The 13,956-nt window shown below is 50.9% G+C and overlaps 2 protein-coding genes across 3 annotated transcripts in view; one reads left to right on the forward strand and one right to left on the reverse strand.

Moving 5' to 3' along the window:
* The first annotated feature begins 6,386 nt into the window (after positions 1-6,386).
* On the forward strand, positions 6,387-12,305 carry Shfl (shiftless antiviral inhibitor of ribosomal frameshifting). Of its 2 annotated transcripts, none has more exons than XM_029481912.1 (8): positions 6,387-6,695; positions 7,090-7,213; positions 7,362-7,411; positions 9,044-9,082; positions 9,224-9,373; positions 10,910-11,013; positions 11,126-11,306; positions 11,586-11,803. In XM_029481912.1, the coding sequence occupies exons 1-8, from the start codon at positions 6,675-6,677 to the stop codon at positions 11,706-11,708; spliced, it is 792 nt and encodes a 263-aa protein (XP_029337772.1). In that variant the 5' UTR covers positions 6,387-6,674; the 3' UTR covers positions 11,709-11,803. The 2 variants fall into 2 exon arrangements, with proteins under 2 accessions (XP_029337772.1, XP_021028129.1); XM_021172470.2 differs by having other exon boundaries at positions 6,390-6,695; positions 11,152-11,306; positions 11,586-12,305.
* Positions 11,849-13,956, reverse strand: part of Angptl6 (angiopoietin like 6) — a 6,485-nt gene continuing 4,377 nt past the window's right edge. The window contains exons 4-6 of the mRNA XM_021172468.1: positions 13,584-13,771; positions 13,236-13,506; positions 11,849-12,113 (exon numbers count right to left, since the gene is read on the reverse strand). Of these exons, the coding sequence (XP_021028127.1) occupies positions 11,923-12,113; positions 13,236-13,506; positions 13,584-13,771 (650 nt within the window). The 3' untranslated portion in view covers positions 11,849-11,922. The remainder of the gene's footprint in view (positions 12,114-13,235; positions 13,507-13,583; positions 13,772-13,956) is intronic.

Genomic DNA, 13,956 nt, shown 5'->3' on the forward strand with positions numbered 1-13,956 from the left:
CAAACAAACAAAAGATAGGACACACATACATGGCCTTCTTACTCTCCATTATCATCACGGTGGGGGGATAATGGGTGTCCTTGTGTGCTTTCTGATAACTCACTGGCAAAGACTACAGATTTATCTTGGCATAGAGTTTGATCCAAGGTCAAAGGGCAGGTGCCCATCTGTTGACCTCTCTGCTAGCTGAATCCCTGGCAGCCCAGGGCATCACATGGTAAAAAGGCAAGAACACATAAGGGGCTGGCAAGAGGGCTCAGCTGGTAGACTCCTCTGCTGCCAAGCCTGAGTGCCCATGATCCACCCCTGAGCCCTGCATAGTAGAAGGAGAAAGCCAGCCCCCCAGCTTTTCTCTGACTCCCACACTTCTGCTGTGGCACAACCCACACAGCATGGTCGATCATTTAAAAAAGAAAAAAAAGAGCTGGGCAGGCTGGGCAGTGGTGGCGCACGCCTTTAATCCCAGCACTCGGGAGGCAGAGGCAGGCAGATTTCTGAGTTCGAGGCCAGCCTGGTCTACAGAGTGAGTTCCAAGACAGCCAGAGCTACACAGAGAAACCATGTCTCGAAAAACCAAAAAAAAAAAGGAAAGAAGAAAAAAAGACCAGAGACAGACTTGTAAAAGTCAGAGACAGACTTGTTCAAAAACCTCACCTGTTGTAAAGTAACCCATTAAAACACACTGATCCATGAAGCTTAGAAAAGGACTGTTCCCACCGAGTCCTCATCTCTCCATCTTCCTTCCTTCCCAAGAATAAAGGTTCTTACTGAGTGGGCTAGTTGTAAATGCCTCCTCCTCTCCCCTCAGCCAGTTCAGTGATAGGATGGGCCTCAGGGCTCCATGCTAGGCAAGCGCTCTCCCTACTGAGCCCAGTCCCAGCCTGCAGTTTCCATGTTCACCAAATTCACCTAAGCACAGCCCTGAACAGGTTTCTCCAACTCTGCCTGGAGATACATTCTGGGAAACGTTCAATGGAGAGGACTTATCAGGACCACAGATATGTGTACTACCAAGGGCATTTGACCCCTGTCTGGGTCCCAGATCCGCTGCATTCACTGAGGAACACAAAGTAGATCCTTTCTTAGTTACTCCTGCTGGGGTCTGGGAACTGCTGCACAAACCATTCACACATCAGTATCAGTCAAACAGGGCTGCTTTATTGAATGAATACCTCAAGACTGACTGATCAGGAGCACAGTCCAGACTCCAGAGCTGAACTGCAATGCCAAGCCAGAATCCTATAAAAATTTAAGCCTGAAATCCACAAACATCCATGCCAAGTTATTTCACCAATCAGAATTTAGGGATAGGGGATTTCTTTAGGAACATGTCTGTGCTGTACATTTATCCTGTTCCCATTGGTTGGGTTATTCAACTGTAGTGGAGGACTTACCTTGCCTAACATTCATGTCTTAACTTACCAACCAGGATGTCAGTTACCCGCGCACATGTCTCTTTCTGCCAAGCAGGATGTCAATTCCCAGGGAGGTCTTGGGAACTTAAAACTTTACTCAATCCCTGCTCAAAATGGAAGTCTTATTCTGAGTGGCTCTTTATATTGGTACAGGTGTCTTTCTTATCTTGAGGTCTGTCCCAGGTCAGCTTTTAAAAGCAAGAAACCATAAAGGCTCATATACAGGTACAGGATCTTTTTTTTTTTTTAAGACAGAGTTTCTCTGTGTAGCCCTGGCCACCTGAAACTTGATCTATAAACCAAGCTGGCCTTGAACTCAGAGATCCTCCTGCCTCTGCCTTCCGAATGCTGGGATAAAGGCATGTGCCACCACAGACCAGCTGATTTTCTTGCTATTTAAAAAAAAAAAAAAACATTTAAATTTGTCTCGTTGAGTTGTCCTAGTTCCAAACTGATGAACGTTTGGTGTTAGGAATATGCAGTGTGAGACAGACACGGCAATGCATGCCTGACATCTCCGCACCATGGAGGTAGAGGCAATAGGATCAGGAATTCAGGTTTCAAGGCCATCCTGGACTACATAAGACCCTGTATCAAAGGAAAATTAAGACATAAAAATAATTTTTGAAAGCTCATGAGCTCAGCTAGGAGATGGTAGCACGTGCCTTTAATCCCAGCACTTGAGATGCAGAGGCAGGTGAACCTCTGAGTTCAAGGCCAGCCTGGTCTACAGGGAGAGTTCTAGGATGGACAGGGCTACACAGAGAAACTCTGTCTCTTGGGGGAGATCATCAGCTCCAAATGAGCAAACCATCAAGGAGGTCTCACAATGCAGCCTATGGCGCGCCAGACAAACGACACCCACTCTGACCAACACCCAGAGCTGCTGAGAGCCTCCTTTGAGCCATTTATACCAGTGTGTCAGCAGCTCCCTTGTTCTCCACTTTCTTGACAAACGTATATTTCTTCTTTGTCTATGCCCTTTATTAAAATAAAAGATTGCATGGCGCCATGCACACACTGAGGGACACATAAGCCTGATGTCTAACCGGGATGACCTCTAAAGCTCCAAAGGATGGCAGTCAGGCGGGGGCTTTGGTGGTGGTGGTGTGTGTTTAGCCTCATCTACGCATGGCACAGTTCAAATTTCTGGTTAAGTCTCTGTTTATCTTTCTCTTTGTGTGTGTGTGTGTGTGTGTGTGTATATGTGTGTGTGTCTGCCTGTCTGTGTCTCTGTGTCTGTATACCTCTGTCTCTGTATGTCTGTTTGTGTGCCTCTGTGCCTCTGTGTGTGTGTCTGTCTCTGTGTGTGTGTGTGTGTGTGTGTGTGTGTGTGTGTGTGTGTGTGTCTGCCTGTCTGTGTCTCTGTGTGTATGTCTCGGTGTGTGTATACCTCTGTCTCTGTATGTCTGTTTGTGTGCCTCTGTTTGTGTGCCTCTGTGCCTCTGTGTGTGTGTCTGTCTCTGTGTGTGTGTGTGTGTCTGCCTGTCTGTGTCTCTGTGTGTATGCCTCGGTGTGTGTATACCTCTGTCTCTGTATGTCTGTTTGTGTGCCTCTGTTTGTGTGCCTCTGTGTGTGTGTGTGTGTGTGTGTGTGTGTGTCTGCCTGTCTGTGTCTCTGTGTGTATGCCTCTGTGTGTGTATACCTCTGTCTCTGTATGTCTGTTTGTGTGCCTCTGTGCCTCTGTGTGTGTCTGTGTGTGTGTGTCTGTGTGTGTGTGTCTGTGTGTGTGTGTGTGTGTGTGTGTGTGTGTGCTCTCAAGAGCCATGGTATATGGCAGAGATCAGGGAATAATGAGATAGTTTGTTCTCTTTTTCCAATGTTGTGAGGCTTGGTGAGCACATTTACCAACTGCCAGCTGAGCCATCTTGCCAGCCTGTAGCTTCGCTGTTGTGGCTGTGGTTGTTGTTGTTGTTGCTTGGTTTTTTGAAACAGAGTCTTACTGTTTAGCTCAGGCTACCCTGGAACTTTCTATGTAGACTCACCTGCCTCTGTCTCCTGAGTGCTGGGATTAATGGTGTGTGCCACAAGCTCTAATGGTTTTGTTTGTTTGTTTGTTTGTTAATTTGTTTATTTTATGCATATAGGTGTTGCCTGCGTGTATGTTGTGAACTACATGTGTGCAGTCCCACGGAGCCCAAAAGAGGACATCAGATCCCTTGTAAATGGTACCTTGTGAGCTACCATGTGGGTACTAGGAATCAAACCTGGGTCCTCCACAAAAGCAGCCTGGGGCTCAAAAGAGGGGGCAGGATCCACTAACAGACTTTAAACTTCTGGAATTGGTGGGAGTGAGGCTGAGTCAGGGCGTGATTCAGCGTCCACTTGGTTGTTGCTGGTTCATGCTGGATATTCTGGAAAGACCAAATGACACAGTTCATTAGCAGCCATCACATAAGACCTTTAGATGGCTCAGTGGGTAAAGGTGCTTGCAGCCAAGTCTGGAGAGCTGAGTTCGAGTCCCAGGACCCATATGGTAAAAGGAGAGCACCAGCTCCTAAAAGTTGTCATCTGATTTTCACACATGTATCATGGCATTTGTGCACTTCCCCACACTCATACATAAACATCTAACACCCCCACAGACAGACAGACAGACAGGCAAGCAGGCAGGCAGGCAGGCAGGCAGACATGGTCTTCTCCTACACAGCCCAGACTGGCCTTTTATTCGCTATATAGCCAAGGCTGACCTTGAACTGACCCTCCTGCTTCTATCTCCCAAATGCTGGAACTGCAGGCACATGCCACCATGCCACCAGGTTATGAGGTGCTAGGGAGTAAAAATGGGGCCAAGTGCCCCAACAACTAAGCTACAGTCCAGCCCTGATTTTTACTACTTTTTTTATTTTTCATTTTTTGGTTTTTGGTTTTTCAAGACAGAGTCTCTCTGTGTAGTCTTGGCCATCCTAGAACTCACTTTGTAGATCAAGGAGGCCTCAAACTCACAGAAATCCACTTGCCTCCAGAGTGCTGGGATTAAAAGTGTGCACCACCACCACCTGGCTCTGGTTTTTACTTTTTTTTTTTTTTTTTTTTTTTTTTTTCGAGACAGGGTTTCTCTGTGTAGCCCTGGCTGTCCTGGAACTCACTTTGTAGACCAGGCTGGCCTCGAACTCAGAAATCCGCCTGCCTCTGCCTCCCGAGTGCTGGGATTAAAGGCGTGCGCCACCACGCCTGGCTTGGTTTTTACTTTTGATTGGCACACGTCTGCACATTTTGCCACCAGTGATCATGAAATAATGATAGAAATGGCATACTAGCCTGGCCAGCACAGCAAACAGACGGTTCTTCCTGTGGCTCTGCAGGGTCTCTTCTAACTATTTTGAAACAGTCAGGCTGTTCCTGACCCAGTCAGCTCAATGGAATTTACTCTTGCATTCAAACAGTAACACTGTAACCCTTGACCAGGTGCTTTCCACCTTCCCACCTCTGCCCTGCCCCTCTCTGCTTCTCCAACAATTTCTTTAGTCTCCACTGACTGACTGAGATCTTAGGCACCTTGACATAATGCCCTCCAGCCTTATACCTATTGCAGTAAGTAATGAGGCTTCTTCTTCCTCATGGATGAGTAATATTCCATGGTGTGTCCACACTGCATTTTCTTTATCCATTCACCTATTAATGGACATTTGATTCTATGTCTTGACTCGCGTGAACAATACCGCAATGAACAAGGCGCAAGTATCCGGCACTCGTTAACAAGCTGGTTTCCTTTCCTACAGGCATTTCCCCCAATAGTTGACAGATCTTATGTTCATTATATTCTGTGATGAACTTCTATCCCACTTTCCATAACAGCTATAGGATTTCAATATAACTTATTGATGACAATCCATTCGGGGGTGTTCCTTTCAGGCTTGCATAGAGACCAGGGCCTGATGCTCACATGATTCTCGGCTTTAGATTTACAATGTGGATTCCTTGGAGCCAGAAGTCTACAAGGGTGTAAGGGGCCAGGAGTCACCTTTTCTTCACATTTTTACTCTGCTTCCAACCAGCATGACACTTCAAAGGTCACCTGGTGACTGATGCAATATCTATGTCCCACATTGTGCTAAGTGGCATTAATCCCCCTGGAAAACCAAGCACGGTGGCTCACAGCTGTAATCTCAGTGCTACAGAGACTAAGGCTGGAGGACCACCATACCATACGTTTAAGGACAGCCAGGGCTGTACAATGAGATCCCCAGCATTCAGAAGGTGGAAGCAGGAGGATGGTGAGTTCAAAGTCATCCTCAGCTACATAGGAAGCTCCAGAGTAACCTGGAGCATAAGAGCCACCATTGAAACTATGGGGCCTGGGCAAGAGGCTGAAGGGGGAGGGTAGGTCAGTTTCCATCCCCCCCTCTGGCTTTGGTTTCTGGTTCACTGTTAAACCACCTTATCTGCACCTGTGGCATCCACCTTTGTTGGTGGTGGGAGCCAGATCACCCAGCAAAGATTTCTGTGCTCCTGGATCATAGTGAGACCCAAGCTCTGTACCGAAAGGGGCAAGGAAGAGGTTCACTGGGAAGAAGGTATTTAAACAGGGTGAAAAAGCCCAGGCCTCTTAGATTCTGGGGCCCATTCTCTGGAGAAGTCTGTAAAACTTGCTAAAAAAAATAAATAAATAAGTTCTTTCATTTCATTTTGTCCTAGGATGTTCCCCTCCCCCAACCCCTTTTCTTTTTTTCTTTATTGAAACTGGTTCACACATAGTCTAGGACAGCCTTGAACTCCCGATCTTTTTGCGTCCACCTTCCAACTGCTGGAGTGGCAGGTGTGTGTCACCATGCCTATCCTGCATGCCCATTTTACAGAGGAGGAAACTGAGGCTGAGAGTATGGGAATTAGAGAGAGAGAAGCCGTGGGAGTTAGAACTGCTGAGCATAGCAAAACGCCACGGTGGTCCGAAGAAGCTTCGGGTTCTGAATAGGAGGAGCAGCGAGGGAGCACCGAACTGCGGTGCAGCTCCGCCCCCAAGGGGGACGTGAAGACGCGGACCCCGCGCAGCGTGGGGACATGTGACCGACTGCAGAGGCCGCGCTGCTGCGCAGGACGCGGTGAGGCGCGCGCGGAGGCCCGGGAGCACCACCCGGGAGCACTACAGGGCGCGTGAACAGACGCGTGGCCGCAAGGCCTGGGCGGGGTCTCCTCAGGGTCCCCAGCTTTGCGTAGAAACGAAACTGAAAGAGGGGCCCGAGGGAGGCGGAGCTGCAGCGACGCCACCCAGGCTTGCGAGGCCCGGACCCAGGCGCGGCCAGGTGTGCTCCGGCCACCATGGCTCAGGATGGCGTGGAGGTAGGACAGCCGCCACCGGCGACAAGCCGCGCGGAAAGGGCTCCCGGGAACACCCCTGCCCCCTGGGCTGTCTCCCTCCTCTATCCCTGGGCACAGTGGGACTGTAGGGTCAGAGGTCAGAAGGAAAGGGGGTAACCTGGCCTGTATCCCGCGACACACACACACACACCGCCAGACCCCAAATTCGCACCGGGGAGGCTGGGACGCGCCGCAGTCTCCACCATCCCCCAATGCCTGGAGAACTTCGGATTTTTCCAGGAAATGGCTTAAAGGGGGGGTGGGGGGGGAATGGGGATGCGGAGGCCAGAAGCCAGGGTCAAGTTCAGGAGAATGAAGGTGCGGGGGCTGCTCCCCGTCGCTGGCGACATCAGAGCTTATCCCCCCTCTATCCTAGTTGGAGAAGAGCGTCAGGCGTCTCCGGGAGAAGTTTCATGGGAAAGTGTCCCCCAAGAAGGCAGGGGCTCTTATGAGGAAGTTTGGCAGCGACCACACGGGAGTTGGGCGCTCTATCGTGTATGGTGAGTCAGCCCTGGGGGGGAACACTGAGTGGGTGTGGTTTCAGAATTGCTGTAGCGCTTCAGCGACCCTGGCTCCGTTTAACCGGAGGCTCTCCACCGCCTGGAACTCCTACACCCTTCAAGAGCCCCTCCCATGTTCTCCCACTAGGTGTCAAGCAGAAAGACGGGCAGGAGCTGAGCAACGATCTGGACGCTCAGGTAACCTCCCCCTGTCCCCAAAGGAAGGGGGATCCCCATTCTCTTGTCAGGAGGAACAAATCAGTGAGTGCTCCCCTTACCATCTAGGGTCCTTTCCTTTCTCAAGCAGCCTTCAAACAGTAGGTGCTCATTACATGCTGATTACCTCAAATGGAGGAGACAGGACTAGGATAAGGAGACTGAATGTCGAAGAAAGCTCAAGACAACCCTTCCTTGCTTGAAGAAGAAAGTCTGGGCTGGGCAGATCCTGGGAAGAAAGACGCCTGACAGGAGGAATGAAGGAATCAAGGCAATATGGTTGTTTTGTTCCTCGGCTTCTGTAGCTGTTACCCTGTGCATTCAGTTTGCTTGAAAGACATACCAGAGTTTTTGTTTTGTGTAAGACAGAGTCTTTACGTAGCTCAGCCCTGGACTTCCCTGGAATTCACTAGATAGGCCAGGCTGGCTTTGAACTCACTGAGATCTACTTGCCTCTGCTTACCAAGAGCAGGGGATCAAGGCGTGTACCACCTTACTGGGCATCTAAAAGAATCCTACCAATAATAATCTTTTGCTTTAGGTCTATAAGCAATATGATAAGATAATAGTAATAATAATAGCAGGAAGTAGCCTTCATGGAGAGTACCGGTGAGGCAGATATCCAGGCCTTCGTTCATTTCCTGCCCTCCTCGTGGTCCCAGGAGGCAATCCAATTGCACAAGAACACAGCCCAGGGTCACGACACTCACCAGGTTCCAGAGACCAGCAGTTGACTTCAGGGAATCAAACTCTAGCCACTTGGAACGAAGCTTGGGCTCTGTGAGGACCACCATCCCTCATCAGGGAGCAACTGAGCAGCCAATTAGGCTTGCAGCCAGTTGCTTGCAAGCCCCAAAGCCTAGAGCTTTGTAGTGTGGCCAGGGGACAGAGAGATGGCTTAGCAGTTAAGAGCACTTGCTGCTCACAGAGGATCCTAGCTCCAAAATGGGAACCGCTCACAACCACTCCAAGTTCCAAGGGATCTGACACCCTCTTCTGGCCTCCATGGGCACTGCACACATATACATGCACATGGGAAGAGACACACATAGACATTTTTAAACGTTTTAGTGTTTAAAACCATGTGGCATCTGAGGCCAGTTGTCACATGTGTGGCCTCTGCGAGGTCATGCAGAGTTCTGGGTTCCATGGGCCATGATCCCTGAGTGAATCCAGATTCTGGGCCATCTAGGAAATGAGAATAGCAAATGTATCCAGTCCTCAAGGACTTTGGGGACATTGTGCTTTTGTCTGTTTTTACAGTACTAGGGATCGAACTTGGGACTCCATAGTAGACAAGGGTTCTAATGCTAAGCCACGCCCCCAGCCTTCTTTAGTTACGTGTAATCCTCCTGTATCACCAGACCCAGCTCCAGTAACTAACTGGAAAGCTCTCAACGCAGGCAACAATGTTTCATCTCTGAAACAATGTTTCATCTCCAGTAACTAACTGGAAAGCTCCCAATGCAGGCAACAATGTTTCATCTCTGCTAGAGCTATGCAGAGCCAGGGTCCTGTCTCCATGGCTTCTGCCGCTCTCAACATGGGTATAGCACTCTGAGAGTATTTCCGGGTATTTCCGGTTCTGCCCTCCCCTTCCGTGTCTCCCCTCAGGACCCACCAGAGGACATGAAGCAAGACCAAGATATCCAGGTACGTTGGTGGCTGGAATGGGTGAGGGTGTGGATGGAGGAGGTGCAGGGAAGATAACTGTCCCCGGGGCAGGAGCCATGTGGTCACTGTGGGCTCCAGAGGCAGAGGTGACCTTTTTGTCCGTGTCCATCCATGTTGCAGGCAGTAGCCACCTCTCTGTTGCCCCTGACGCAAGCCAATCTTCGAATGTTCCAAAGAGCCCAAGATGACCTCATCCCTGCCGTGGACCGACAGTTTGCCTGCTCCTCCTGTGACCATGTATGGTGGCGCCGTGTGCCCCAGAGGAAAGAGGTGATAAACCCTTCCTATACCCCACTCCTGATCCCCGTATCCAGAAGTTATATCTAACTGAAGGTCATCAACAGGGACAAGGGGAGGTGTTCTGTGCACGTGTGTGTATGAGTGTATCTGTGTGCATGTCATGTGCAAGTGGGGGCCAGAGTTCAATGGTAGGTGTGTTCTTCAGTTGCCCTCCAACTTATTTTTTGAGACAGGCCCTCTCACTGAACCCTGCAGCTCATCAGTTAATGTGTAGACTAGCATGGCCCAGGAAGCCTCCTGACTCAACTTCCCCTGAGCTAGGCTTATAAGTGCCTTTAGCCAGGCCTGGCCCTTCTATGTGTGCTATGGATTTGAACTCAGTCCCATGAGCACAGCCCACTTTACCACTGAGCCATCTCTCCACCCCTTTCCTTTTGTGTTTATTTTTTATTCATTTTTCAGTGTTTTTATGCATGTTAGTATTTTGCTCATATGTATGTCTGTGTACCACAGTACCACATGGGTGCTGGGGACTGAACCCAGATCTTCTGCAAGAATAACAAGTGATCTTAACCACTGGCCCATCTCCCCAGCCTCTTGGTTTGGGATTTGTTTGTTTGTTTGTTTCCTGTTTTTTGGAGACTGGGTTTCACTGTGTATCCTTATCTGTCCTGGAACTTGCTCTGTAGACCAGACTAGCCTCTTACTCAGATTTATCTGCCCTCTTCCCAAACCCCGAAGTGTTATTAAAGGCATACTCTACTACCACCTAGCCCTTGTTTGGTTTTTTGAGAGTGCCTCACATAGCCCAAGCTGGTCTCAGACTCAATATGCAGCTGAGGATGACCTTGAACCCCTCATCCTCCTGCCTCCACACCTGGTTCCTGTGGAACCAGGGACTTCATGAATGCCACAAAAGTCCAACTTCAATATCCTTGAACTTAAGAAGTTGAACTTTCAGCTTTGACACCTATCAAACCCAATCTGGCTTTTTTTTTTTAAAGATTTATTTATTTATGTAAGTTCACTGTAGCTATCTTCAGACACTCCAGAAGAGGGCGCCAGATCTCGTTATGGATGGTTGTGAGCCACCATGTGGTTGCTGGGATTTGAACTCTGGACCTTTGGAAGAGCAGTCGGGTGCTCTTACCCACTGAGCCATCTCACCAGCCCCCCAATCTGGCTTTTAAACCTCTTTTATTTTTTGATTTGGGGAGTCTCTATGTAGTCCTGGCTAGCCTGGAACTCAGAGGTCTGCCTGCCTCTGCCTGAGTGCTGCCAGCACTCAGGAATTAAAGGCGTGTACTACCATGCCTGGCTTGGCTTCCTAACCTCTTGATTACTAGTGTACTTGTGATAAAAGCTGAGGCTGCACCTCCATTAGTCAACCTAGCATTCATGAAGCCATCGGTTTCCTCCCCAGCAACACAGCACCACGTATCAGGCACAGGCCTGTCGCCCTAGCTCTTGAGAGGTGGAGGTAGGGGGACCAGGAGTTGAAAGCTACCCTGGACTGAGTGAGCCCTGCCAGTTGGCCCTGACAGCTCTGGGCTCTTACTTTCTCAGGTGTCACGGTGTCGCAAGTGTAGGAAGCGTTACGAACCAGTGCCACTCGACAAGATGTGGGGCCTGGCAGAGTTCCACTGCCCAAAGTGTCGCCACAACTTCCGGTGAGGGCCCGGACCCCAGCCCACCCTCAGCCCTGTCCCAGCCCAGCCCACCCTCAGCCCAGCCCCAGCCTAGTCCCCTCCTCCTGTGCCCTGTGCCCGGCCACCCTCTCAGCCCCTCACAGCCCTGCTGGCCCCCAGGGGCTGGGCACAGATGGGGTCCCCATCACCCTGCTACGGGTGCGGCTTCCCTGTGTACCCCACCCGGATCCTGCCCCCACGCTGGGACCGAGACCTGGACCGTCGCAGCACACACACCCACTCCTGCTCAGCTGCAGATTGCTACAATCGGAGAGGTGAGGCCCTGGTGCACACCCTGCATTCTGCATCCCCTGCAGATCGACCCCCTGGGCTGCTCCCTCCTCACATGGAATTTCTAGCAGCTTGGTGGTGTCCACCCAGCTAGGTCCATATCCCCACTACCTGTGAGTCTGTTTTTGTGGCCAAGTTCCCACCTCTGTCAGTTTCAACACCTGTAGATTTTATGACCTCTGATCTCTCTGTCCTTTGGTTCCAGTGGGTCTCCCTGCAGAGTCCCCGGTCCCCTCTTACCTCAGCGACTCTCCTTCCCCTAGAGCCCCATGTGCCTGGGACCTCCTGTGCCCACCCCAAGAGCCGTAAGCAGAACCACCTCCCCAAAGTGCTGCACCCGAGCAACCCCCACATCAGCAGCGGCTCCACGGTGGCTACGTGCCTGAGCCAAGGAGGCCTCGTGGATGACCTGGACCACCTCATCTTGGAGGACCTGAAAGAGGAGGAGGAGGAAGAGGAGGAAGAGGAGGACGGTGGGCCCCGAGAGTGACCCTGGCTAGGTGCACACAGGAAGACAGACACAGTGTGTGGCCACCTCGTGTTGCTATAAGATACCAGCTGAAGGAGATAGGAACACCCTTGGGGATACTCATGGGACAGTCACAAGCGCACAAGCCGGGTCAACATAACAGCTTTCTTCAGAGAGTACGCCCCACCACGGAACTCGGCCCAGTAGACCCCGTCCTGGTATCGGCTCCGGTAATGACCTCCATGATACCATACTCCATTGAGGTTAGAGTGGGCACAGGCATGGTACCACCAGCCCCCACGATGGTACAGGGCACAGTTACCTGAGGGAGAGGAATTGAGAGAGAGAGAGAGAGAGTTCAATTTTTTTCACCAAAATAAAAGTCTCTACCAGCACTTCTTTGTGCAAAGCTTTTGCAAGCATTCCTCAACCTTCCCTATCTTATTGAATAGAAGCCCTGCTACTCCATCTCTTCACCAAAATAAAAGGCTCTGGCTTCTCACTTTCTTCTTCAGAGTAATAGCCTTAATTCCCCATCTCCTCGCCAAAATAAGAGACATGCCTTTACCATATTTTCTGCAAAGTAGTGGTCTATTATTCATTCCTTTTGAGGGGGAGGGCTCTGCTTCCTTTCTAGGTTTATTCCAGGTGTACTGGTGCACACCTGTAATCTCAGTACATGGGAGATAGGAGCAAGAGGGTTTGGAGTTTCAGACCAGCTTGGGCTCCACAGTGAGTTCCTGTCTCAAAAATAAACAAACACAGACTGGGGATATAGCTCAGTGGTAGAGTGTGCTTAGATTGCCGGGGGGGGGGGNGGGGGGGGNGTCAAGCTCTCCCCCCCCCCCATCCTCTAAACAGGGTGCCTACATCTTTTATTTAGTCAGCAGAAAAGAACTCTGGCCTCCCTGCTCCCCTCAGAATAAAAGCCCCTTGTTCTCTGGCAGAGAAGCCGTCATACTTTGAAATCCTTAAGCTTAGGGGCTTTCTTTCTGAGTCTGGGTATCATGTAGCCCAGGCTGACCTTGAACTTGCTATCCCAAGGATGCTCCGAGATTCCTGCCCCTCAGACCTCCTTCTCTTGCCCCTCAGACCTCCTTCTCCTGGAGCTGGGACTGCAGCCCTGCACCACCACACCCAGTTCACCAGAAAAGAATCTTTGCATTTATTTTCAAAGGAGATGCCCACAGAGGCGAGAAGTGTCCGATCCCCTAGCACTCACTCGCGTCACAGGCTGTTGAGAACTGCCTAGTGTGGATGCTGAGAACTGAGCCCAGGAGGAAGGGTATGTACGTATGCACGTATGTACGTGTGTACGTATGTACGTACCTGCTGAGCCATCTCCAGCCTCCCTGAGGGAAAAACCTAGCTTCACTGCTTTTCACTCAACCTGAATAGCAGTCCCGCCTCCCTATCCTCCCACCAGAATAAAAGCTCTCCTTACCAGAATATGAGTCTCTGTCCCTATCCACAGTGCTGAAAGGTTTGTCATTGTGCCAAGAGAGGGAGTCTCCGGCATCGCCGTGGTACTGGCCAAGCCGCAGACGGTAGTGGTCACTCTCAGGCTCCAAGGAGAAGCTGTCGTAGTGGGCGCGTGCCGCACGGCCCCCCCAGTCCTCTAGGAGTATCAGCAGCTCGTGGTCCCCACGGCTCGTCACCTGATGCACAGGTTCCAGGCCCAGCCAGTATTCTCCTTCTGGACGCCCAAAGCCCGCCTGGAAGGGTAGGAGGAAGAGGGTGGGGGCGTCCTCTCTGCCCAGCAGTCTCTGACACCCGCACCACAAGCACACACCTTGTAGTGCTGCCAGTTGGTGAAGAAGTTGACAGAGCCGTCCTGCCGCCTCTGGATGACAGTCCAGCCTCCGCCTTCCTGCTGCTGTTCACACCACACGGCTACCACACGACGGCCCAGCCGCAGGTCATACACTCCACTCTGCCAGTGACCTGCCCTGTGAGCCTCTGCACAATCCCTCCATGGGCCTGTGGCAAGGGAAGACTGAGTCAACCAACCCCTTACTGGATCAGAGTCTTGGTTCTCATCCATCCCCTTACCCAAATAAAAGTCATCTTCTGCCGGGCGTGGTGGCGCACGCCTTTAATCCCAGCACTCGGGAGGCAGAGGCAGGCGGATTTCTGAGTTTGAGGCCAGCCTGGTCTACAAAGTG

The sequence above is a fragment of the Mus caroli genome, chromosome 9 (genome assembly GCF_900094665.2).
Source record: "Mus caroli chromosome 9, CAROLI_EIJ_v1.1, whole genome shotgun sequence".
Lineage (NCBI taxonomy): Eukaryota > Metazoa > Chordata > Mammalia > Rodentia > Muridae > Mus > Mus caroli.

Bases quoted from the DNA above. Each gene is read 5' to 3' on its own strand.
- Shfl (XM_021172470.2), top strand. From the start codon at position 6,675: ATGGCTCAGGATGGCGTGGAG. The intron at 6,696-7,089 runs GTAGGACAGCCG...CCTCTATCCTAG, and splicing joins TGGCTCAGGATGGCGTGGAG to TTGGAGAAGAGCGTCAGGCG. The intron at 7,412-9,043 runs GTAACCTCCCCC...GTCTCCCCTCAG, and splicing joins GCAACGATCTGGACGCTCAG to GACCCACCAGAGGACATGAA.